The sequence below is a fragment of the Heliangelus exortis genome, chromosome 2 (genome assembly GCF_036169615.1).
Source record: "Heliangelus exortis chromosome 2, bHelExo1.hap1, whole genome shotgun sequence".
NCBI lineage: Eukaryota > Metazoa > Chordata > Aves > Apodiformes > Trochilidae > Heliangelus > Heliangelus exortis.
In genome coordinates, this window is record NC_092423.1 from 19,217,300 (window position 1) to 19,243,885 (window position 26,586).

The 26,586-nt window shown below is 38.2% G+C and overlaps 1 protein-coding gene across 6 annotated transcripts in view; it reads right to left on the reverse strand.

Annotated features, from left to right (window-relative positions):
- Positions 1-26,586, reverse strand: part of MLLT10 (MLLT10 histone lysine methyltransferase DOT1L cofactor) — a 116,800-nt gene that overhangs the window by 82,864 nt on the left and 7,350 nt on the right. For 4 of the 6 annotated variants that reach the window (XM_071735068.1, XM_071735071.1, XM_071735070.1 and 1 more), the window contains exon 4: positions 13,608-13,662. The exons of 1 other annotated variant lie outside the window; for it this stretch is intronic. In XM_071735068.1, coding sequence (XP_071591169.1) covers positions 13,608-13,662 — 55 coding nt within the window. Of the gene's footprint in view, positions 1-13,607; positions 13,663-26,586 lie in introns of those variants that run through there. One more of the 6 variants, XM_071735073.1, reaches the window with a different exon arrangement.

Sequence of the window (26,586 nt, forward strand, 5' to 3'; positions counted from 1 at the left end):
CATTTAATTTTAATGTTTCCTAGAAGCTTAAAAGGACATTTCAATTATAACGCAAAGAACCTTTTACAACACTTTTTTCCCTGGACTATTTCAACTCTTTAGAATATTACAGGCAAAAGTTACTCAAGTCATGTTTACATTTTGGTTTATAGTATCCAAGGTTTAGATGAGCTGTATTACATTTTAAATTTATTCAGTGGAAATTTTATACAAATATTACTCCATGAAATTCAAATGACTTACACAAACCAAGACACGCAAATGGAAAAAAAACCCACAGGTCATTTCTTTAAATGTCATTGATTAACCCAGTCATCACATAAAAGCTATACAAGTTCTTGCCAAAGGGAAAGATCATCTGAAAAACCTAGTATTCATGCAAACATTACCATCACCAAGACTTCAGTGTATACATTTTATTTAAACAAATTCACTCTGATTTGACTAGACTATATTCTTTCTATAGGAAGAAATTCCAACACATACACACCCCCTCTGTCAAAAGTTTTCCTTCATTGAAGGTGTGGTCAAATCATTTTTTTTGTAGCAATATCAACTCCTATATCCTATACTATCCTATACTCATTAAATTAGGGTCCTCAATAAATGCTTAGTTATTTACCATATTGTGCATTAACATTTCAAGAAGTAAACATTCACAACTGCCTGACATATGGCTGGATGGGGATGGGAGCACCAATTCAGAAAGAAACCTACTACTTTTAGACCTTTTTTTCAATATTAATCCTGAGAGCTGTTGGTATGGTTTATTGGAAGGCAATCTACCATTAACTGTAAATTTAGCAGAAGCTACTGTATTGCTAACCCAATATATTCATATCCTGACACTACTAACAGAATTACAGGAGTAGTATCGTATATTACAGAGCTACCTCATCTGAAAGTGAATTTGGTGTAGCTACTAATTTGGCATGAATTCTCCTCTTTCCCAGAGGAAAACTAAATTCTCTTGTTACAAGACCTTCAGTACACCTTAAAAGTAATTGTGCTTTCCTCCTCCCCAGGCTTACTTGTAGGCAAATATTAAGGACATAATATCACAGGCTTGCTTACATAATTAGATAATCTAGCAAATTATTAGATTAGGTAAAGTCAGTTATCATTGTGCAAATGCATCCTCTAATAAAAGAAGAAAATAAATACATGAATTAATAAAATGAATAAATAAATAAATAAAAAGCACACTATACTGCCTCCCTGAAGACCTTTTGGAGTTTTGTTTTCATCTTGGATTTTCTCTTTTTAACTACTCTGCTGAATCTAAAGATTCTTGATATCTTCATCCAACAGTACTCTGGCTCTTAAACTGACCTAAACCTAAAGTTCTACTTACTAAAGCACCAGCCTTTTTCTAGTTGTTTCCAGACAATTGGTGTCCTCCTCCTCATTTACTGAATTGCTCGTTATAATTTGTACAGAAAATGAATGCACACACCACTCTTAATAAGCATCATTCCCAATCAACATGACACCTTTCATTCAAGCATTAACCTAAATACAGTGCTGCTTCATCATTTGATTCACAAATACTTTGTAGAATTATTCCATACAGAAAAGGCATGAGACTAATTAAAGAATATGGAAAAGTATAAACTGATAACTTGCTTTGCTTTTAAACACAGTTCCAATAGTAAAATTATTATTAACACACAGACTGAAAAAAACCTATAAAAATTGCAGTCCTTTTTTGTTCTGACTTGTACTTGAAATATCTTCAGAGAGTAAGTGCTTAAAAGGACTTTTTTCTAAGACTTTAAAATTCCCCAAATCAAAGTCATGTTACTAAAGATGGAAAAATAGAAGTTAATATGGTGTTAATGGTGAATATTTATCTTTAAATCTCAAAAAAAAAGCCAAATAGAAACACCATTCATCTAATAAAGCCATTAAACCAGCAGAAAAGTGACACTGAAATTCTGAAAAAAAAAAACAACAAACCAAACTTAGTCAGTTACTCATAAACAGATGGCAAAAGCTTTTACTTCAAATGTAATTAAGCCTATACTCCCATTACATTTACTTGTGATGAAAAACTATCATGGTAATATACAAAATATTCCTGAGACATTAAAAAATAAACAAACCAACAACCAACTAAGCCAACTGAAATTTAGGTTAAGCAAAGAATTTTTACTATAAGAAAACAGTTTCAGAAGTAACATTAACCGAATTCTACTTCATCACTACCAAAAATAAAAAACAAAACCAACCCACAAAACAATATAGCCAGAAATCTGCAAGCTGAATATAATCTGATTTACAAAATATAGACCAGCCAGGATAGTTACAGGCAACAGCCCACTTTTGTCTTTCATAACAAAACCAGTACGCTCATAATGAAACAAATTAAGTACCACAGCACTAATGCACTTTGTGAACCAGGAGCCAATAATTTCCCAGGGAACAGAGGACTAGGGACCTTTTCTATTGGCTTCCATCTGGCATCTTTAGACCCCAGATTACCTGGCCTTGCTGAAAAATCACAACCTGCCAATTAAAAATTTAACCAGAGGAGAGGTTGGAGCACCCTTATGTTACCAGCCTCGTATGCCCAAATCCTAAAAGAAGTCTGACTCCAGCACCAGCTCTCACCATGACTCACAAGATCCCATACACAACTGCTTAAATGTTCTTTTGTCTAATGTTTCACTGATGAAGAAATAAAAATTGTCAGAGAGCAACATCCAGCTCACCTTGAAGAGACAAAAGAGAGAGAGGTTCAGCAGCTCTTCCTGCAAAACCACACCTGCCTAACAAGTGTGGTTAAGAACTGGGTGCCTAAATGTGCTGTGGAATCTCCATCTTTGGACAACTCAAAGAAGTCTGTTGACTCCTCCACAAAACTTGTCAACTTCAGAGGTCATATAGATTCCTTTTCACCAGATAAGGACCAGATATTAGCAGAGGAAAACAGCAAAGAAAGCCAACAACCATCATCTTTTGCCTAACCATCAAAAGACCAGCTACTTTTACTACGAAGAGTGAGCATGAAGGTACGGGCACCTACCACCAAAGCAAGTGTGACAGCTGTCCTGTGTCTCACTGATGGAAAAAGGAGCAACTAGCATACAAGCAGGCCTTAATTCTAATGTTTTCTGCACCCCAAGAGGGCTCTTGGCTGTGTAACACAGTGAGAAAATGCCTCTCCCATCCTCTGCTGCCACTTCCTTCTCTTAGACAACTACTCTTAGGCCAAGCACAGAGATCAAAATCCCAACAGACCAAAGCATCTGTTTGCCATGTTCAAAGCTGAGTGCTTTTGTCAACTTCTCCTTACTGCCTACTATGTCTGCAGGGATACTGAAATACCCTAAAGAGACACCCATGCAAACTGTACATAGAGCTCACAGGAGAAGCATTTATAAGGATTTCTGCTATTTAAGACTACATTAAAATACATATTTTTCAATTAACTCCATATAAACCATAAAGACCATACTGTAAACTTTCTATTCAAATCATTTCCTGCACTGTTCCTGGGCAAGTATCAAATTCATCAGCAACTATACATCTTTTCTCACCCCCACCCCACCCCCAAAAAAAAGAACCCCATCATGAAATCCAGTCCTTTTGAGCTTTCCCAAACACAGAATCACAGAAAGTTAGGGAAGGGGCCTTGAAAGATCATCTGACCCTTGTCAGAGCTGGGTCACCTACAGCAGGTCACATAGGAACACACCCACGTGGGTTTTGAGTGTCTCCAGAGGAGACTCCACACCTTCCCTGGGCAGCCTGTGCCAGTGCTCTGTAATCCTCACAGTGAAAACATGTTTAGTGTGGAAAATACCACTGTACAACCACGTTTTAGACTTTAAATAAAAAACTCCAGTATCACTGTTCTACGCATTCAATAACATTTAAAACATTCTCACTTGTTTCTGTTGGAACTGAAGGTAGCTTTTTACCACTCCTTTTTACCCCACAAAAATAAAACCAGGATACTCTGGCTTTTCTTAAATATTCTCCAAACTTAGCCAGGAACTCATGCCATCTGTAAGATCACTTTTGTTCCAAATGAGATTTTATTAATCATCAGTATAGACCACATTCTTTACTACTTAAATCAGTGATAAGCTTCCATTCACTTCAGTTTAGCATGGTCTGCATTCAAACTGGCCACATATTTACCACTCGTTTTAATGTTACTTATAAAACTTACTGTAATTGCTAACAAACTCTTGCTATTGCCACAGAATTTCTTATACTCAATTTACTTTTGGTATCGTCCCCCCTTTTAGGACAACTTTAACTGGGGGTGGGAGGTAAGGAGGTGTGGATGGGACAGACAAATGTTTTTGTAAATGCAGGTACTGTCATATTAGAAAATGGTCCTAAAATTTTCCCTATCCTCAGATTATTTTTTTTTTTCTTACTTAACTTAATCTTTGAGTAAGGGGGCCAGTTTGAACATATGCTTTCTCAATAGTTTTATTAATTACAATGCCTGGCTTGTTTATTTTAAGAAAGAAAGAAATGTGGGAATCATAGAATCTTAGAATTATTTGGGTTGAAAGAGACCTTAAATATCTAGTTCCAACACCCCCGCAAGGGCAGGGACACCTCCCACTAGACCACTGTTGCTCAAAGCCAGGCCTGGCCTTGAACACTAGGGAGGGGAATCCAGAAATTCCCTGGGAAATCTGTTCCAGTTTTTCAACACCCTGATAGTGAAGACTTTCTTCCTAATGGCTAACCTAAATTTTCATGCCTTCCCCAGCTTTCTTGTAGGCCCCCTTCAGGTCCTGAAAGGCTACTATAAAGTCTCCTGGAATGTATTATAAGGATGCAAATCAGCCATTGAGTTTCTTTGTTTCTGTGCATTCTTAGCAGAATTGCTTTCCCTGAAACTACTGAAAAAAACTACTGACAGCAAGCTACCTCTTTTGCTTTAAAAGATCCAATATTCTACAAGGATCAATGCCTCCAACCAGAAGTTTTAAGATGTCATTAGTTTTCGGTTATTATTTACTAGCAACAGCTTATTTGTGACAGCTAAATTAAAATAAATATTTACTTCAACTGTGCTTTCAACTCGAGTAACTTTAGGAAATCCTGCTTACATTTCAAAAGTATAGTTAATACACTTTTCTTTGAAAAGACCTCAGGAAACAGCTTCAGCCAACACTAAAACAACATCAAAACCAAGTATGAACCAACTCCAAGATATACTCTGATAACAATAATAATGAAAACAGTTTTCTCCTATATGAGAAATTGGAATTTCAACCTGAAAAGCCTTCAGAGACTAAAAACATAGTATGAAACTTCCAGCTTCTCCTTTGAGTCCTTTTTTATTTTGATTTATCCTTCAGAAATATATATTACTGAGTTGTGCTGTTATTTACATCTCATTCTGGCATACAAAATGGCCAGTTATCAGCAGAGAACCTATCCAGATTTTCATCTTTTGCTGAGATCTTTTTTCCAGGTGCCTAACTTTTTAACTCTTTGACAACCTTACAGAACATACTTAGCAGGTATAATTTGAATATACATTATTAATTAACACTCAAGAGTAAAGAACATCAGGCTCCAAAAGCCTAACTGAAAATAAATGTCACCTCAATGCAACAGAGAACAGATAGTCCTTAACAGTTTCACCATCTGCAAACAAAAGACTGTTGCCAAAAAAGAACTCTTACTAGAAGCAAACTCTAACAAAGCAACCTAAAATTAACAATGAAAAGCAAGGAAGATAAGCAATGTACAATACATTATCCATCTAGCTAAATTTTTGCCTTTACAACACAGTTTGTGTTGAAAACTTGATTCAGAAGCACTTTCACTGTAAATAAATTCACAGTGCTTCTAAATCATCTTCCAGTGCAAATTTTGAAGCCTTGCTTTTATAATTTTTTTCTTTCATAATAAAATAACAGCAACAGAGTTGCAATCCATCTTATCTTCCAAATCAAAGACAGTCCACCTATAGCTTGGAAACTCACAGACACAGAGTAGACACTACACTGGTGCTCTATCCCATAAACAGTGTTGAAGATATTCTGCAAAACAGTAACAGACTGGAGAGACCAGAATCACACTCACACCTAGATCCAGTCACAGTCCCACAGGAGAGCCTTGGGGTGTTATCACCATCCCCTAACTGCACACAAAAGTAAACATTTTTTATGTATTCTGAGTAAATTCCTAAATAATTCTCACTACTTCTTTATTTCTCACTAATTCTTTACTTTATAAATACATCTCACTCCTTCTCTCAAGTAAATAACAATAGGACTAGAGGAATGACCTGAAGTGGCACCAGAGGAGGTTTAGACTAGATATTAGGAAGAATTTCTTTACAGAAAGAGTAGTCAGGCACTGGAATGCGCTGCCCAGGGAGGTGGTGGAGTTACCATCCCTAGAGATATTCAAAACCTGTGTAGATGAGGCACTTCAGAACATGCTTTAGTGGGATGGTGATTGATTTCTTAGGGCAGGAGAGGGGCAGGTTGATGGTTAGATGCTTTGATCTAAAAGGTCTTTTCCAACCATGACAATTCTGTGAAAGTATTCTTCCTAGATTTGAAAAATCTTTCTTTGTTGAAATGTTGGCATCTTACAAGGGTTGCTCCAGACTGTAATTTAAGGATACACTTCAATCCATTTAAACTGTGGGCTGTCACTAAAGGGGAAGACCCTGCATTTTCAGTTTCACCTGTACATCACTGCCTTCCCCCTGTAGTATCAGCTTGACATGTAGCAGGGCATTCACCTGATTACTAAGGGCAAAACAGAAGTTTACCTTCCAGTAAGATCAGTAAATAAGTTGATGCAATCCATACTGAAGTTGTATGATTACCAGACACAAAACCACCAGGTGAAGAAACACTCAGTCAAGGGAAAACCATAATCCACTCCTTTCAGGAGGGGTCAACAGCTGTCCTACATTTACATTAAATTCTACCCTCAGTTTCCACAACCATGGGATCTGAGGACTGACCCCAAGACTCAGCTCTATCTCAATCTGAAAGGTGAATCCAGTAAAGATGTACTTAAGACCCTTATTGCTACTGTTTGCCAGAGGGTTAACATTAAGTACTACTTTAGACCTTCAGTTAAGCCTTCATTAAGGCATTCCATACACCTTTGTTTTGATCTTCCTTTTCTGTAAAAACAATAAAACTTAGGAGAAAAGAAATCTGTCAGCTTAAGCTATTGTCTTTCCCTTACCCTAGTATAAGGAGGTTTAGGGTTTGCTAGAACTACTGCAGTATTATTCACAATACTGCTTGATCCACTCTTTTTGAAGCTGGGCAAAAAAAATGCTCACACTAGACACTAGACATAGAATGAAGATACAATATAAATAGAGAAATTTCTATGAAGAAAATACTTCATTTTACAAAGTCTTACATAACAATTTCACCAAGCTCCATCAAAGCTTATTCCCAAACTACAGAATCAGTACATATGAAAATTTCATTGTAGACCATCATGCATCAGCACAACAAACTGTTTGGTTTTGAAACTGCTTACAGATTACATTCTTACTGGTCCACTGAGTAAGCTAATAGCTTTAATAACTTTATCTGGCATCCTATGCTATGGCATTAACAAGTCTCTTCCTCCTACCTCAAGAAATCCTTTTATACATCAAAAGGAAGAAGTAGCATACTTACTTAATTCTCTAAAAAAAAAATGCCCTAGTTATAAATTATTATTACTGGCAATATAAATAGTAAGTATGCAATTTAAATTATATGGTATTATGTGTGTTTCTTTTAATGAAACATTTTAAATTGTTTATCAATTGTAATGCCTTTCCCAGTTTAAATAAAAAACCACCTATACAAACTCTTACAAATCTGCATAAAAGGACATTAATATTTGTAGGTCAGCACTTCCTGAAAAGTGCATATGCCCAAATGTACCTATGACATTATACCATCCACATTGGTACATTAGTACCAAGAAAATCCATCGAAACTGTAAACATGAGGGTGAGTTGCTTACTCTAATAAGAACAACAGCAACAGGAAAACCCAGCATATGATGTTTTTATAGACTTGGGAGCTGCCCAAGCTAACTCAGGGGATGGGAAGAGGGCCTGGAGGATGACATAAAACCACTGCATTGTTAGTTTGCCTTTCCCTAAGCAGCTGCATCAAAGAATTCTTGGTGAAAAGTCACACAAAGAATGCTGTTACACAGCATTCCTTATCATCATCCAGTGGAATCAGATTTCAAAGTAACAACTTTTACAGCAAAATCAAGCCTTTTAGGCTTACAGAAAATTGTGGACAAAGAATAATGTAAGAAAACTCTAAATGGGAGATACACAATATTAGATGCAACTGAATAAATTTACTTTAAAACAGACTGCATGCTCAGTGTTATGAGAAGATAAAAGAATCAGGATTCCAAAGCTATAACCAGTTCAAATGGTCATGAGTTTATTTCCTCCTCACTGTCAAATGGAATTGCAACAGTTAAGGAAACATCACTGAACTGAAAAGCTTCCAAACTGTCAAACAGTCTTCAATTCTCAAGTATCTTGAAACAAATGCTCGCTTGTTGCTCTTCTCTTTTTCAAAAAAAAAAAAGTGTTTATTTTTGTCCAACTACTAACCTAACACAGGGTACAAAACTAAAGAATCTCTTTCAATAGCCTTCTTACACATAAGGCAGCAAATCAATAAGCAATTCATACACATATCAGTTTTTCTCATTTTAGAAAAACTCCTATATTCTGTCACATGTTTCTCTAGTGGTGCCTTCAAATGAACATGAATACTAAAGTTAGCAAGGAATTCTGTCACCAAATATACTAAAACAGCTCCTTTCACAGCTCAGCCCTACTTTTCTACTTCCAGTATCAGTAAAAAATGAATGAATCAGTAACTAACCTAACAGAATTTATATCACTGCAGTCTCCGAACACTGAAAAAGTCCTAACGTTTATTTAAAAACAAATTCCACAGAGTCCATATGTAGGAAAGAATATTTTTTGTTCACAGAACCTAACCATAGCTGTAAGTCCCAGATATTGAGTAGCCAAAATACTAAAACATTCCTGACTATTACCCTGATCATAACCATGTAATGCTTTGCTACTGTCAACAAATTAATTACAAACAATGTGCAGCCAAATACAGTCAGCTCTTAATAATCCTCAGCACGGATAACCCAGTGACAGACAAGCCACACTATGGCTATTAGTTCAGGCTACACTCTGCTAAATGCAATTGCATTGTTTCCAAGGTCTATCCAAGTGCCAGAGCAGAACGACCATTTTCAGAGTGAAGAGACTGAACAAACATGTGCAAACAGACTTGAGCTGCTTCTGCTCAGGGTCAGTTCAGGTCTCTGACAATGGAAAGCACAGAAAGGACCACTGAAGTAGATTAGGATGTCTCCCACTCAAATCCAGGTAGAATTCTCTCTTCAGGTTCACTACAGATTCTGATTACAGCAACAGCAGCCACCACCACTAAGCCAAGAATCTGTGTTCTCTCCAGCGTACTAAAGTTTAGAAACAACAAAATGCCATTTCAACTTGGTTCTTCACATAAACTCTTCAGTTCTTCCAGATTCAGACACGCTAGCAACTTGGTGAAGAACCATCTGGATTAATTTCCAGCTCTAAATGAAACATTTCCACAGCACTGTCTAGAAACCACTTCACTAGTACAGTCACTATTATTCAGTATAACTGAACTTCCACATCACATTCCACCTCCAGTAACCCAAACACTGACATGTTAACTATGGCTCTAAAAATAAAGTACTCAAATATGTAAATTACCCATGTCTTCAGTTTTCCAAGCAAATGTAGAAAAAAGTGCACTCAATTTTAAGGATACTTTTCAGGCAAAAGCCTTGCTAAAATCAATACTTTTGTTCCAATCTCAGGATCTATTCAAGGTAGTATGAATGTTTAGGCTTATCAGAATATTCTTCAATCAATGAGAAAATTTGTATGAAAAAATGGTGGCCCATAAGTACATCAGTAGTCTGTGTTAGGGAACCTTAAACCATACTGCAATCATTTTTCAATCTAGAGATTCCGTGGCATCAGATGCAGCAGATTTGCTTCTCTAAAATTTCAAATTCAGCTCTAGTAAGGATTATGTACCATTTGGAAGACACATGGAGGGGAAAGAGGATGGTCCTGTACAAGGAATGTACAAGGAATGCCCAGTGATTCTGGGCTCCTTCATTGTGAAAAGGAGACAAAAGTTGAATATAGGAGTAGACAGGGCTATAAAGCCAGAGAGGTACTGAGAAGTTGAACACAGTGTAACTGCTCATTGTCATTTCCTGTCACTTAGCCAGTGCCCAGTGTCATCAAATAAAACTGTGAAGTAACAAGTTCAAAACAAACCAGGTACCTCTTGACACACTGTACAGATCAACTGCAACATGCCTTGCCACACTAAACTTGATGCAGAAATGGACACATTGGTAGTGTGATGTACTCCTGTTGCACTGAACACAAAAAAAACCCCAAACCATTTCTGGTTCATTAAGTCCCAAAATATAAATACTTGCAGGCTAGGAAAGTATTCAGAGAAGGTATACAAGAACTTTCCCAAGAATCCAGCTCGTATTGATAAAGAGAGCAGGACAAATGTTGTTTGGCCCCCACGATATGCTCCTCTCCCCTTATTATCTCAGGCTTGCACTTTTCAGTTCTGTACAAGGTCCATGATAGTACTGCTCCAAGAATGCTGTATTTATGGTATCACTGAAAAGTACAAGGCCATATTTGCCACAGATGATACTGGAAAACCCAACACTACCTCTTAGCAACTGTACTGATAAGCTCAACTACGGTACAGAAGATATCTACAACCGTAAACATAAAACCTGAAAAGCAAAGCTATAGAACTGCTGATCTCCAGAAAGTCATATTAGCAGTAAAAGGCCAGTAAAAGGAAAGAAAGAGGAAGAATGTACACAAGGGACCTCACACCAAAAGGAGGCAGGCAGGTAGAGGGACCAAACAAAAACAAACACCAAAATACAACACACCAGTACAAGCACACCATACACCACCATTACTGCTTTCTAGTCAGTCAGTAATAGACTAGATTACTTAGCAATATCTATCTTTTAGTGCCCCAGAGGTTTTTAAAGGCAAGGTAACACCATCATGTAAGAGGTAAAAGATCAGGCTGCTCCCAGTTACAGCCAATGTAGAGCCTGCTGCTAAAAGAACAGTCTTGGACATCCCCCTGTCTCAGTATTATCAGGATCAGCTGGTCAGGGAGCTGCTTTCATTTGGTTGAAATGGATGTAGGGGCAGGGGTGGAGGAAGAAATGCAGGGTAAGGACTGTCCCTCCAGTAACACTGTCTTACTGCATGTTAAGAAAATCATGGAAGCCTGCAGTGAAAGTTCACAAGACAGAAAAAACACTAAGAAGAAAACACAGTATCTTCAGCATCCAAAACACATTTGCTACAATTACTAAAAAGCAAATATCCAGAAGACTGTTATAACACACACACACAAAAAAAAAAAACAAAAAAAACCCCAAAAACAAACAAAAAACCACACACACACACACACACAAAAAAAAAAAAAAAAACAAACAAACAAACAAACCAACCACACTACAAGCAACAAACCCTACGGAAGTAACAGACCAATTGCGAGCTCAGCTATCTGCATACTCAAAACAAAAAATGCATTGGTTTTCTGGCTACAAAATGAAGTTACCTGTTGCCAGAAGGCAGAAAGAAGTATAACTTTTTATCACTGACATAAAATCAGTAATTTCTTCTCTTGTTCTGAAAAGCTGAGACAATGTAGTTATTTTTACTCAGGACTCTGTACTTACAGATTTCTAAAGCTAGATCCTGATAAAGTTTTATTAGACATGTTTGTTTCAAAATTTTTCAGGAATACCTGCATCTTTTTATCATCTTCCTTCACAACAAATGTAACAGCATTTTAAAAAATCCAAGTAACAGCCTACAGTAAATCTACTTCTACAATGGCATGCACATTACATGACCTTCAGTAATATTTCCATAAGTCTGAAACTCTTCTGGCACAAACCCTTGTTAGGCAACTCTCTGAAATAAAAACTTAAGGTAAAAAAATGTAGATTCCTGAAACGCAACACCAGTCAGAGCTCATTTTTTCCGAATGTTCACATCCTTCTGACAAGATGTTATCCAAAGGACATTTAGTCCAGAAGGTAGAATTTACTGTATTCAACACCATGGACAAGTTCTAATACTGAGAAGGCAAGGACATTTCCAGAAGGTGAAGTACAAATTCTAAAGACTTCTCTGCTATGAAATTCACACTATGATGCTTTCACTGATTAAAATAGCTGGTTATGGAACAGTGAAACATCTTTACTATTCAAACTTAAATAATTTCAATCTTATATAGTAACAAAATTTCATACAAATATTCAGAATTACAATTAATACAGCTATAAGAGAGATCACGAGCAGGATGCCTGGATCTTCAATGCACGATCTCAAAATGTTTTCAAGATTATGCAAAGAAAAAGTTACAAAATTACCACATGGAATAGCAAGGCATTCCCAAACACTCTAAGTATAGAAACAGAAAACACTTCAACTACTTCACACTTCACAAATCTTACTGTGTATTTCAAGAGGTTTGATGCTTTCTAATTACTTATTTCCTAAAAAAAGCAAGTGTCCAGCTGACATTTCTGAAGAAACAAATTCAACACTTCCCTATATCAACCTGAGATGAAGAATTTTAAGATTTAAGTACTGGGCTGGCACTTAAGATGATAGCTTCACTGCCATACAGACCACACAGACCCAATGGAATCTCACAACAAAAACAACAAAAGAACATCAGTAACATCAGCAGATAAGCAGACACTAGAATGGTGAACACTGGAGCATACAGTGTACATTGCAGCCAAAGTGCAGACAACAAGAAGAGCAGAGCAGCCCAAACACAAACAGGCTCTGTGCTCCTCCAACTGAAACAGCAAAGCTGCATCAGCACTCAGCTAAGATACAGAGTACTACATCTGCAGCATAAAATCTCAAGAATACAACTTGCACAGACTGCCCAAATGAAATCCAGAGTCCTGATCATACTTTCTCCTCTCAGAAGAAAAAGAGCTCAGTATCAAAATGACCAGGCTATTTACAGAGAGATGATGGACAGGAATTTACAGGTATCTAGTAAAGAGAGAAGAAGGAATTCCAGAAGTGATTGAAACGTTAATTGAAATTTTTCACACATACCACCCGGTTATTAATTTAAACATAATCAAGACAGGATATTCAGTGGAGACTTTCTCTAACAGATCTACTAGGCAGGAACAGAACTAGTAATAACCTGGCAAATGAAATTAGAAAAATGCAAGGGACAGATAATCAGTACTGCAACTTTTTTGCTCTAACTTTTTTGTTACAGAACCTATTAGTAAATGAGGTATCCTCTGAAAATGCACTCATGCATTCACTCTATACTGAATAAAGAAAGGTTACTGTAAAATAGCTCTTTCCAAACAAGCCAGGACAGTTTTCATTTCTGTTTATGATCCCTTTAATATTTTTGCCACCATTTAATATTTTTGCCATATTTCCCTCATACAAAATAACAGAGTTCACAAAAAATAAGAATAAAACTTACCCCCATTATCTGTTCTCTTTAAAGCACCATCCTTATGAGGGCATAATTCACATCTCTAGGAAAAAAGCAAAGTAAAAAAATAAAAAAAAAGGAATTATCAGATAATAGGAGCACTGAAAAAGAAACCACACGCAACAAAATTGTTAGCTGACATTACAGAAGCAACCACTCTTTATAAGTGAATTTGTGTGCTTTCCCTTAACTTTTAAGTAAATATTAATGTTAGTTAACCAAGTTCTGTCCTTCAGAAACTATCATATATATTAAAACTACCTTCAGTTCTACCTCCAGGCTTTTATTCCTGGATTCCAAACCCTGGAATTCTGGAGACAAGCCTCCAAAAATCAGAGCAAGGCTTATAAGAAATAAGAAACCTGCTTGATTTGCTTGATAAGAAATTTGGGCATAGCCTAAAGACTCTCTACCGTATTTCCTTCTCCTAGGATCTCTGTACTCACCAAGGAGGTCAGTCACAAAAAGGTGCCATGGATATATTGGCACAGATGCATATACCACAGTTGACTTCACAGTATCTGCTGACTCTCACTTACTCTGAGAGACCAAACCAAATCTTGCTTTCTGCCTCAGAAAAAGGAGGTCAGAAGTCAAATCACCCTTGCAATTCGACTCATCCTTGAAATTCTCCCGCATGTCTGGAAACATGCAGTTTGCAGGATAAAAACAGTACAATCTTTCTGTTATTGCTACCCCTCTCAAGTTCATCTCTGAAGTCTCAGAGCAGTGTGAATCAATTCCAAACCAGTTCAGAGACTACAGGATGTATGTCAAAGCAGTTCCATTTCCACTTCAATTGCCCCAAACAACATGCAATAGAACACCATTATATATATTATATAAGAGATCTTATACCCAGGAATCATCTTATTAAAACCTTCACAATTTCCCAAGTATAGGACAACTCAAACTAATCCTTTTAAGAAATCAAGAAGTCTGATGATCAGATGCAAAAAAAAACCACATCCTTCAAATGGAGAGGAACAGCTGGCATCAGTACAGATCTTCATACAATTCTCCATTACCAGCTAACTAGCAAGTCTGCAGATAAAGGATCCTATCATGCTTGAAGTGCCTCAGAAAAAGATTGTACAAAATTATTTAAGGAATTAGAAATTCCATTCCTAAAATTCACAGAGCTGAAGTATATCTTGATGACTACCTATTCCATTTAACCAGTAAGAAAATTGGTATTAGCAGCAAAGAGGCTATCACAAAGGGTAGAATAGAAAAGTTATTATAGATTATATACTTTTATTTTTGCTCAGTACATTGGTACAGAGAGCTGCACACAGGAAGAAGAATCTTTAGAATTGCTGCTTTTGCTTCACTCATCCCTCCTTTACATTCACCTACTAAAATGATCAGCAGTTCATTGAAACACAGCATTAAGCTTATGGTGAACCATAATCTGCCTGCAGACTGAGAGCATTAAAGTTTTGGGGTTTTTTTTTTTAAGTCAAGATTTTAAGGACTTCCTTGAAACTGAAATTAACTGATCAGTTCATTTTAAACAAAGTCCTACATACGCCATATGTACTTCAGCTGCCTCGTAACACTCCAGCTTTCCAGACATGAAATGAAACACTGGGTGCTGAGAGATGCTCAGCAGCAGCAGGTTCATTTCAGTAAATTCCCCATACACTGAACCAGATTATCAAAGCAAGAAGTCCCGAGTATATTGATGGTGATGGTGAAATTAATTTTGTTCTCACACCAAAGCTGCAAGCTGGCAACTTAAGGTCAGTGAGCAGAGATGATGAATCTCCCACTGAGACAAGGGAAGCTGTTAACTTAGCCCCACCTCGGCAAGCCTGTGGAATTTTGAAATACATTTTCACTAGTGGCAAAACCAGTTTTGGAGGTTCTCTTTTTCCTTCCACCACTCCCTCAGCTGCCTACCCAACTAAGGCTGCACCCTAACCAAACCAGTAAAATGGAGTGAAAAGAACTTTTTCTTATCAGCATTTTTAATTCAGGTCGTATCACTCATGCAATTTAAGCATAAACCCACAATTGGTTGCATGAGTAAAACTGAAGGCAGGGACCCATAGCACTGCAGAATTAATAAAGAATTAGAAAACTTCTTGAGCAAACTTTACCACAAAATAATGATCACAGGACACCGAGAGGCAAAGAACTGAGCCAGTCCTTTATGCAGAAGAGTTAAGCATGTTCCATTCAGTCTCTTCAGAGCCGAGTTTCACAGGTTTCTTGTCTCCTATCTCTAACAAGACTCAAGTCCATTAGATCTTCCCTCACTACTCCTCTGCAGCTCTGGCAGAGAAGATGCACTACAGAAAACTGAAGTGCAGGAGGGAACTTTGACAGCTGAAGAAAATTTGAGTGCAGGGAGTTCTGCAGAATAGCCTCCCAGTGGAAGGGAGCAATATGCCTGCACTTGGATTTCATGAGGCTGAAGCTGAGCAACTGTGCAGATACTTGTACTCTTGTGACACAGAGCACTTCTGGTGCCAGGAATTCTGGCTACACTCTTCTATAAAGTAGATCCTAATAAGCTAATGTAACACAGAACCACCCTTTCCACTTCAGCCTCTAAATTTCAAGCCTAACTCCTTCCCAGCCTCTTAGAATCTCAGATTCTGTCACCCATTTCTGCTCTCTGAAGTTTCAGTATGTGCCACTCAGTAACAGCAGTAGTTCTGGCAGGTGGGAACAGTGTGCCTCATACCTTTAGACAAATAACTAACACACTTTTACATTTTCCTTTTTTGTTTGTTTTTTTTTAAATCTAATATTGTATTTGTAGTTGTAAAATCTTATGGCAATATAGCATAAAAAATAAAAAAGTGGTAGTTTCAGCTGAGAATTTGAGAAAATTCTGAAAAAAAAACCTAGGTACTTTCAAAATGCTTAAATGCATGAAGCTACAAAGCATTCTGTAGGAGAAAGGAAGGGATATAAATGCATGCCTATGTATCTCAGTAATCCGGTTACTTATTATTTCTTATTTCGGTGTTTTTGTCCTCATGGAACTCCTCCTTCCAGTTTACTATTGGACAGAGCTTGAAGTTTAAGTGAACAGCAACAGCTGAATCTCCCTACAATCTCCTGCCAAATCCCATACAACGTGTAAATGGAATAAAGCTTTGATTTCTGCTACACAGTAGAAGGAATAATCTGGCCATATGTACAGATGGTCAGACAATCTTTAATATTTGAGCACACAGACCATGGCAAGGCTCTCTTCTCCAGTTGTGTGTTCAAAGTCTTAGCTCTGGCAAAAGATTTCTGACACAGATTTATTGTCTGAGCATTCAAAAACATCATGGGTATTAAATAAGCTGGGGAGGACATGACATCCACAAGGTATTACAGCAGAAGAGCACTAATCCTATAAAAGAGAGAGGCACCAGTGCATGCGGTGCTGTAGGTACAACCAGATTTGAGGAAGAGGAGTTAAAAAGGCAAATACTGGCTGAAGACTGAAGTTGTAGCAAGTGACATTGTCCCTTCACCTCCTACCCTTTAGAGTGTAACATGGAAATCTCATTCTTGCAGCTCTTCAGTGGAACAGACTAGGTTTGTGGATCTAGCTTCTCTTAAAGCAGAATTCAGGTGAACTCATGGCAGGAATTGCTTTGGACTATAAGGTCTCCTGTAGAAGACTAAAATGAAACCAGTCTCAGAGCTGTGCAGCTAGAACAGTCTGACAGCATGACTGTCACAACTTGCATCTGAGCTCCATAAACAGCAAGCTGGGTAAGTGAAAGGACACTGATCCTGTAACCTTAGCATCCAGGCAAATTGAGACTGCCTGGGTCTGATGAGAAACCCATATCCCCTGAGGAGTCCAAACTTTAAAAAGTCACAGCAGAAACCTAAAGTGGTCAAAAGCATGGACAGCCCATACCAAAGGAGAAAGAACCATATTTTCTCTGACACTATTAAAAAAAGCAAAAATAAGTGAAAAAAAAACAGTAAAATACAAAAAAGTAAAGAATGGGCATGCCCACTATAGATACCCAGCAGAGTTCCCAAGACTAGAAGGTCAAAATAAGAGCAGTTAAGAAGGAGGTAAACAAATCCATCTTCCTATACTGAATTAGTTACAGTCAAATCTGACACCACTGCATTGTGGCACTAAGTTTTCTCCCCCAGTTTTAGATAAAAATGCCTCTTCATTTTACTCAGAATTAAAAGCTACTTTAACCCACAGTAGATAACATTAGACAAAACTAATTACTAGAGTCTTTTTAATTTACTTAACTCCAGCAATTTTTCAATTGGAAGTAGAAGAAAGGCACAGATAATCCAGCAGACTATCTTACTTATGTTGAAATTAAGAGAAAGACATGTAGCTGATAGGGAATATAACGAGAGATGGGAATACTAAATAAGTAGGAGAGAAGCATAGGGGAAAGGGACCTGGGGGTGCTGGTGGATGGCAGCATGACCCTGAGCCATCAATGTGCCTTTGTGGCCAATGGCATCTAGGGGTGCATTAGAAGGAGGGGGGGTTAGTGGGTCAAGACAGGTTCTCCTCCCCCTCTATTCTGCCCTGGTGAGGCCACATATGGAATATTGTGTCCAGTTCTGGGCCCCTCAGTTCCAGGACAGGGAACTGCTTGGAAGAGTCCAGCACAGAGTGACCAAGATGATGAAGGGAGTGGAACATCTCCCTTCTGAGGAAAGACTGAGGGAGCTGGGTCTCTTCAGCTTGGAGGAGACTTGAGGGGTGACCTCATCAATGTTTATAAGTATGTAAGGAGTGAGTGCCAGGAGGACAGAGCCAAAATTTCTCAGGGGTGACTAATAATAGGACAAGGGGCAATGGTTATAAACTGGAGCATAGGAGGTTTCATATAAATATGAGGAAGAATTTTTTCACTATGAGGTCACAGTGACAGGGCACTGGCACAGGCTGCCCAGGGAGGTTGTGAAGGCTCCTTCCCTGGAGACATTCAAAGCCCACCTGGAGGTGTTCCTGTGTGATCTGCTGTATGTGACCCTGCTCTGGCAGGGGGGATTGGACTAGATGATCTTTCAAGGTCCCTTCCAATGCCTAACTTCCTATGATTCTATGAAAAAGAATACAGGGAATGTACCTTTGTTCTTCTCTCAGGGTTCTGTAAATTTAGAGCAAGTTTCATATAGCATCCTTTGCAGACATTGATTATATGCAGTCTCTTATAATAACACAACAAAGGTCAAAGAATTCTTGTACAAGTCATTTACTGAACTCCAGTCCAAGGCATGCTAATGGAACCGATCACCTGAATAATGACTGTCAACCAAGTAAAGTCCTGCAGGATTGAATTCCCAGCATTGCAATGAGGCAATAAACTCTATGTCTCAATATGACCTGTTAACTAAATAACAAAAAAAGATCTACGGAAGATTAAATAGACCACAGTTCCTAAAAGTTAGTTAAGAAACCAAGCTGCAGTTCCAGTTTACTTCAGGTTCACTTTAAGCTAACATAATTGCACACTGCTGCCAAAAGATCATTGGTCATCCCCTGCTGTGTACTTTCTACTGCCTCCCTTGCTCTAGGAAGAGAATTCATTTGACCATACAGAAAAATTAATCAGCGAGCTAAAAATAAAATACATTTTTTTCAGCTACAAAATTCCTTTGAGCCATCTTTCCAAAAGGACATAAGAATGACAATGCCAGATTGAAAAAAGTAACAAGAACTCAAAGAGAGGAGGGCAACGATACAACCACCCTATTGAAGTGATGGCATCATCTATGCCGGCTATGAGTATGGAATTACAACCAAGGGCCTTAAAAAATAAAAAAAACAAAAAAAACCACCACCCAACCAAAACACCATCAAACCCTTCATTGCTCATCACCCTCCCCACCCCCAAAAAAAAAAAAAAAAAAGAAAAAAAAAAGAAAAAGAAACCACACCACATGTGAACCAGACTTATTTAATTTTGGTAGTAATTTCAACATATTTCTTGGGCCCAGACCCAGATATATTTATTAGGTTGATTTTTTTTTTTTTTTTGGTACTACATTCATATATTCCAATTTTTTTTAACAGGCATTATCCATATACACCAACTGTTTAAATTAGAGATTTGCTTTCTCTCCCAAGCTGTACTATTGTGCAGCACGAAACCTACACTTTCTGAAAAGTTTTTTAACTGAAGTTCATTTCAATCACAGAATTACTGCTTCATATTACTTGACAACAGCAATTGAATTGATTCAGTTAAAATAAATACAGCAGTATTTAAGTGAAAAGAGCAATTTTAATGTTTTACAATACATAACCCTTAAACTTGCAAATAACAAAACAGAAAATTAAACTAAATCAGCACCAGAGTTCCCGAAACCTAACACCTGATCTCTTTCTATCCTTTCACCCACAGGAATTAAAACCTGATATACAAAATATTTTATTCTGCTGCTCCTGTTAATCATTAATTAAACAGCACCCTGGTTAAATCCATTTGGTTTTGCTGCAGGTTTTGGTTCACATTTTAGTGAAAAAAAATGGTGCACACACTCCAAACTCTTACAACTTTCTTATAATTAACCTAGAAAGAGAGAATTAATGCATTTTGGTTTATACAGAAATACCCAGTAGCATGGCATGCTGTGAAGTAGGTTGTTTGGAAGCAACTTCAGAAGTAAAGCACTAAAATGTCTTTTGCTTGGCAACTAACTCACACTCCCCCAAAAAGAACAGGGACAGATTGCAATAGTAAGCACAGCAGCTGATCAGAAGGCTTAGTTTCTAATCAATGGCTTTCCAACTGGCAGCCCCTGATGCCCTCAGCAACCTTATCTCCCATTCATCAGTAGCTGCAGAAGCCTGCATGCAGCCCAGCTGATTGCTCCCAGGTATTCATCTCCCAGGTTCTGCAGATTTGTCAACCTTCACCAGTATTCTACCCCATTTGGCCTCACCCTTGGGCATCAGCAGGAGACATACCAAAGCCAGCCCTAATATTCTATATCATATCTAAGATAAACCTTCCTAATACTAGAGACTTTGAATATGCCTGTCTTACACACTACTACTTCACATAATACAAAACGTCTATTATGGTTTATAAAATATTGTTTAGAAGGATAAAGACATCCATACAGGTAGTTATTGCTATTACTGTAAAACAGTTTATATTCACAGGCACATACCCATTGTTGCAATAACTGTAAAAATTCTGGGGAAAAAAATGGATATCTACAAAATAGCTCCGGATATAAAGTTGATCACAAATCACTTCTAGAGTTCCAGTTGTGTCAATGTTGTCCATGCATCATCCTACCTATTTGTAACTAGCTGAAGTTCTTTGATCACTTTTTTGATTAAAAATTACCTTCTGTATTTTCAGACCTTAAAAACCTAAAAATACCCACCTTAAATATTTTTATTAAAAAAATAATTAAAGAAACAAAAATTTTAAAAAGCTTGCAACCATGCAAGGATTTAAAGCAAAGTCAGCAAGTAGCTAGCTACACAATTTTTCAGCTAAGTTATTTGAAAAGAAGCAAACTGAAGTTGATTCACACCAGACTTTAGTATTTATAAGCCACAACGAAAGACCTGCAGGAATCAAAAGATCTTCTGCCACATTCAAGAATCCCCATCTGGCTGACACCACTAATAGAGCAAAAGAACACATTCTGTCAGTACTTCTCCTTGAAAGTGCTATGTTCTGCAACTTGACAACTTAAGAAATTAAGTCATCTCCATCTTCAAATAATCATTTCTTGATGCTGACAAATTTGCCAAATCTCTGCCCCATCTCTATTCAGTTATCTGTCCCAGGAGAAGAAGAGAACTTTTTTTAAAGCAGACAGTTGACAGGTAGAAGAAAAACAGACTGACTACCTAAAGCATTTCGAGGTTTATACCTGGATAAATTAGAGACTTGACCTAGTTCTCTTTATCAAGACATCAGATAAAAATATATGCATGTTCAGTTAGCTCTGTCAAAAACATCTACTACAGTTAATAAATTTACAGACTCTGACAAGAAGATTAGAGGCACTCAACATGCAAATCAGCATTCTTTCAAGACCATCCAGTCAGTAGGTACTACAGGTAACACTTAGTCACACTTTAACTTGCTACATTTAAGGTAACTAGAAGAGAGTTAATACAGAATACAATGTAACCTAGTAATGACAGGCAGCATGTATCCAGATCTGGCTACTCCAACTTGACAAGTCCGAAGTCATAAAACTCCCTCTACATATTTATACTAGCCCTGCTAGTTGCAAGAATCCAAATTATAAACATCAGAAAGCTATGAGAAATACCTGTCCTGGTTCACTAGATTTCCAACTAAACACCCAGGCTTTTGTTATTAGTCTGGAAGTGTGCTACTGACCCAATTCAATCTAGCTGAAGAAAACACAGCACACAATGGTTCACTTCAGTGTTCTGCAACAAACCACAGCTGTACCCTAAAAATTCTTAGCTACAAAATGCTATAATGCATTTTAAGGCCCCTTGCAGTTAAATTAGTTACTTCAGAGATTACATCTAAAAATTATTTAACAGTCTAGCAATGAAACTAACAGTCACAAAACATTTCTGTGTAAGAATTAAGCAATTCCTGCAACAGAAAACATGTTGTTGGAGTCTCACTTTGGTTCATAACTTTGACACTTCAGACCACTTAAGTTGTACTTGAATGACAGAATTATTTTATAACGTGTTTCAAAGCCTTAATACTCTATGTATCCATATTTAGCATAATATAACTATAAAGTAATGCACAAATAAGGTGCACATTTAGATAAACTGCAGTTAATCAAAACAGAAAAAAAAATTAGCAGTCCTCTTCTGCTGTAACGAAGTGCTTCAAATCTTCAGTATCTTCAAATAAATTTATGAACTCAGCTGTGTATTTATAAAACTAAGCAGTGGGTATACATACATGGAGAGAAAAATCCAGCACACAAAAAAAAAGCACGAAGGCAGCATAACCAGAAGCAGCACTGATACTCCCACTTTGATATGCACAGCACACAGGAGAGTGCAAAAGGTCCAGTTCACCAACTGAAGTGGAAGACACAGAGACAATACTTCACTTCTGCAGCACCTTCTGCTGTTTTTACTCCTAACCTTGATGACTGGACACTGCACAATCCTAAGCAATTCTGTCAACTTTTGAACTGCAGTGCAGAAAGGTTATGGGTCTACAATCACTCTACCCACCAACAAATCTAAAAAGCAAAAAAGTATTTTCTCCTACCCACGAAATGCAAACATCACTCACACATCTATGACACATACAAGAAACACACATCACTCAATCAACAGTATTTCAGAATAAAAGAAGTAGTTTCACCTTCACCACAATAAGAACAAAAGAAATTCCCCATAACCGCTCTGCTCATCTCTCTCAATCTCTGTTCACTCCCTCTAATTTCTCATGCCTGATATCAGCAACTGAAAGGGCTGTGGTGGGTTGACCCTGGCTGCACGCCAGGTGCCCACCAAAACTGCTCTATGACTCCACTCCGCTGCTGAACAGGGCAGAAAAAAGATGTAATGGAAGGCTGTGGGTGGAGATAAGGACAAGGAGAGATCCCTCAGCACTTACCTTCACAGATGAAACAGACTAGGCTCAGGAAATTTAATTAACTACCAATCAAAGCAGAGAAGGGTAATGAGAAAATAAAAACTAAATCTTAAAACACCTCTCCCTCCTTCTTCCTAGGCTCAGCTTCACTCCTGATTTTCTCTACTTTGTTCCCCTCAGCAGCACAGGAGACAGGGAATGGGTGTTGTGGTCGGTTCACCACACATTGCTGCCTCTGCCACTCCTTCCTCATGGGAAGGACTCCTCACACTCTTTCCCTGCTCCAGCATGTATTGGGACAGTATTCCCCCGGGAGACAGTTCCCTACTAACTTCTCTAATGTTAGGCCTTCCCACAGGCTGTAGTTTACAAACTAGGCCAGTGTGGGTCCTTCCCAAGGGGTGCAGAACTTCAGGAATGAACTGCTCCAGTGTGCATCCCCCAAAGGGTCACAAGTCCTGCCAGCAAACCTGCTCCAGCCCGGGCTCCTCTCTCCATGGGTCCACAGGTCCTGCCTGGAGCCTGTTCCAGCATGGGCTTCCCTCAGGGTCACAGCCTCCTTTAGATGCATCCACCTGCTCCAGCACAGGGTCCTCCATGGGCTGCAGGTGAGTATCTGCTCCACCATGGACCTCCATGAGCTGCAGAGAGAGTCTGCCTCGCTACAGTCTTTTACACAGGCTGCAGGGGAATCTCTGTTCCAGCACCTGGAGCACCTCCCCTTCCTTTTTCACTGACCTTGGTGTCTGCAGAGCTGTTTCTCTCACATATTTTCACTCCTTTCTTTTAACAGCTGCTGCAGGCTTGTTTGGGGTTTTTTTCACCTCTTCTTAACTATGTTATCCCAGAGGCACTACAACAGACACTGATGGCCTTGGCCAGCAGTGGGTCCATCTTGGGGCCAGCTGGCACTAGCTCCATCAGACACAGGGGAAGCTTCTGGCAGCTTCTCAGAACCCACCACTACTGGAACCCTGCTACCAAAACCTTGCCACACAAATGCAATACAGCATACTGTGCTTAAGCAGATTTTTTATTCCACTATCCAGCTACAAACATTCACTGCCTCCCAGACTGCACAGTCATAGATAAAAGACAAGACTGTGTTGTTTGGGCTTGGGTGAGGGGTTTTTTGCAGAGGGAGGCACAGAGGAAGTGGGGAGGGAGAAGAATATTGTGAATAAGTAGCAGATTTTCATATTTATTAAAAAAAAACTACTAGTAATGTGTATTTTACATGCACTTTTCCTTCTCTTATTAGAAGTTTACTATGCTACTGCTGTGTGAAAGCCACAGAAATAACAAAAGCACATATGTCAATTTTTACATTGCATGCTTTAAACTTGCTTTAAACTAAACTAAACTTTCTACTACTTGTTAAGCATTCTTGAAAGGAGTCACAGTAATGTTCTTACATAAAATGTCATTTAAGGAAAATTATTAATAAACATTAAAATTTTTTATTTCCAAATTTCTTGAAGAATTATGTCAAGAGACATCTTCAAAGAGAATGAACAGTGTATTAGTCCTGAATGATTTGGTAGTTAGTATTTCAAACTGAAGAAAAAAGAAAATAGCAAGTTTTATTCTTCCAAAATTAAGCTTAGTTAACCTCTATTGGCACCATATTTGTCAATGCACATTCTAGTTTACAGATTCAGACGTAATAACCACATCAAAACTAATTCTAAGCACAGGCACAGAAATTCTATTCAGGCAGCCTGTAAGCCAGAGCTGTCAGAGCTCTGATTACAACCTTATCTGCATATTGAAAGCCTACAATCCTATTTCCTCCTTCTTTGCCTCCTTCTTTTTACACAAAAAGCAAGTTTTATGGTTATTTTATACTACATAAATGCTGGGGATGTGGTGTGAAACTATGGATACATCGTACAACTTCTATAAGTAGCTACAATAACAAGCTTATAGATGAATCTGATGAAAGGGGTTTTTTTTAAAAAAGGGAACTTGGAGAAGATAAATACAACCAGTTATAGTAAAGATTTTGTGGAAAAAATTAACTCTCATGTGTTCAGATTGTGAATTATCTGTGCAGTAGATGCAGGAACAGTCCAGGTGTGGTAGGATTACTAGCAGCCACCTGTCACTATGAGAGCACAGTGTACCTGAACTGGCTTTGTAGGTAACAGTATAGCTCCATTTCCACAAATATTAAGTACTGTCTCATCTAAACTGGCTCTGGAATGACAGATTGTGTCACTGCACCGAGTCCCAAGAAATACACATGCAAGTGCAGATATTCCAATTATGCCACATTCAGCTGAGATCCAGGTGAGTACTATCTCAAATCTTATGTAACAGGAAGTCACAGCCCCCTCAACACATTCCCCAGGACTAAAATCCAGGTGGCTTATTAGACCAGCTGCAGCACTGCACAAATGTGACAATTAAAGGCAACTGATCTGTTCAGCCTGGAGAAGAGACTGAGGGAGACCTCATGGCAGCTCACTGCTTCCTCACTAGGGAAGGAGGAAGAGCAGGCACTGACCTCTTCTCTCTGGTGACCAACAACAGGACCCAAGGGAATGGTAGGAAGATGTTCTGGGGGAAGTTTGGGTTAGAAATTGGGAAAAAGTTTTTCACCCAGCTGAGCAGTGGAACAGTCTCCCCAGGGAAGTAGTTATGGCTCCAAGCCTGCCTTGGTTCAAGAAGCATTTGGATGATGCTCTCAGGCAAATGGGGTGATTCTTGGGGTGCCCTACATAGGAACAGGAGTTGGACTTGATGATCCTGATGGCTCCCTTCCAACTCAGAAGATTCTGATTTAAACCCCACCATAAATTAGAATTAAGTAATTCTTAAAATACAGTCAAGAAAGACGTTTGGCACATAATACAATGATGGGGAAAAATAAGTTTTTGAGCAACAGTTGAGCTACAATTCCTAAAGATACCTTCTCTAGTCTTTCTGTGGATACCAGTACTATCAGCCCCTGGACAACATATGCACATCACCCAATTTCCCAAGCCAGGACACAAAGACCCTTACATGCTACTTCATGCTCACATACACCCCAATATTACTGCCTCATACATCACCTGTATCTGTCCTGCTTTTTCATTTAGAAGTTCAGCTACATGTGAACACACTGAAAGGTCACACTATGTAACAGCTGGTGCTGTAATAACAGCAAAGATAGGAGCAGTTGCCACTTATCTTGAAGAGATGCATGTTCCAAACTCACTATAGGTCAGCTAAGATGAATTAGGTGATTTAGGAAAAACTAAAGCTTTTCAAGCAATAGTTAAAAACTTAAACAGTGATTATAAGAAATGAATACTGGGATTACACCTTCTATTTATTATTTGCCACACATACATGATTATTAAGCTGACTACAGTTCCAGTCTATAAAAATAAGTTTCACACACACTAGAACATTACTTTGCTAAAGCCAAGACTCATTGTGACTTGCCAGGTGTGAAA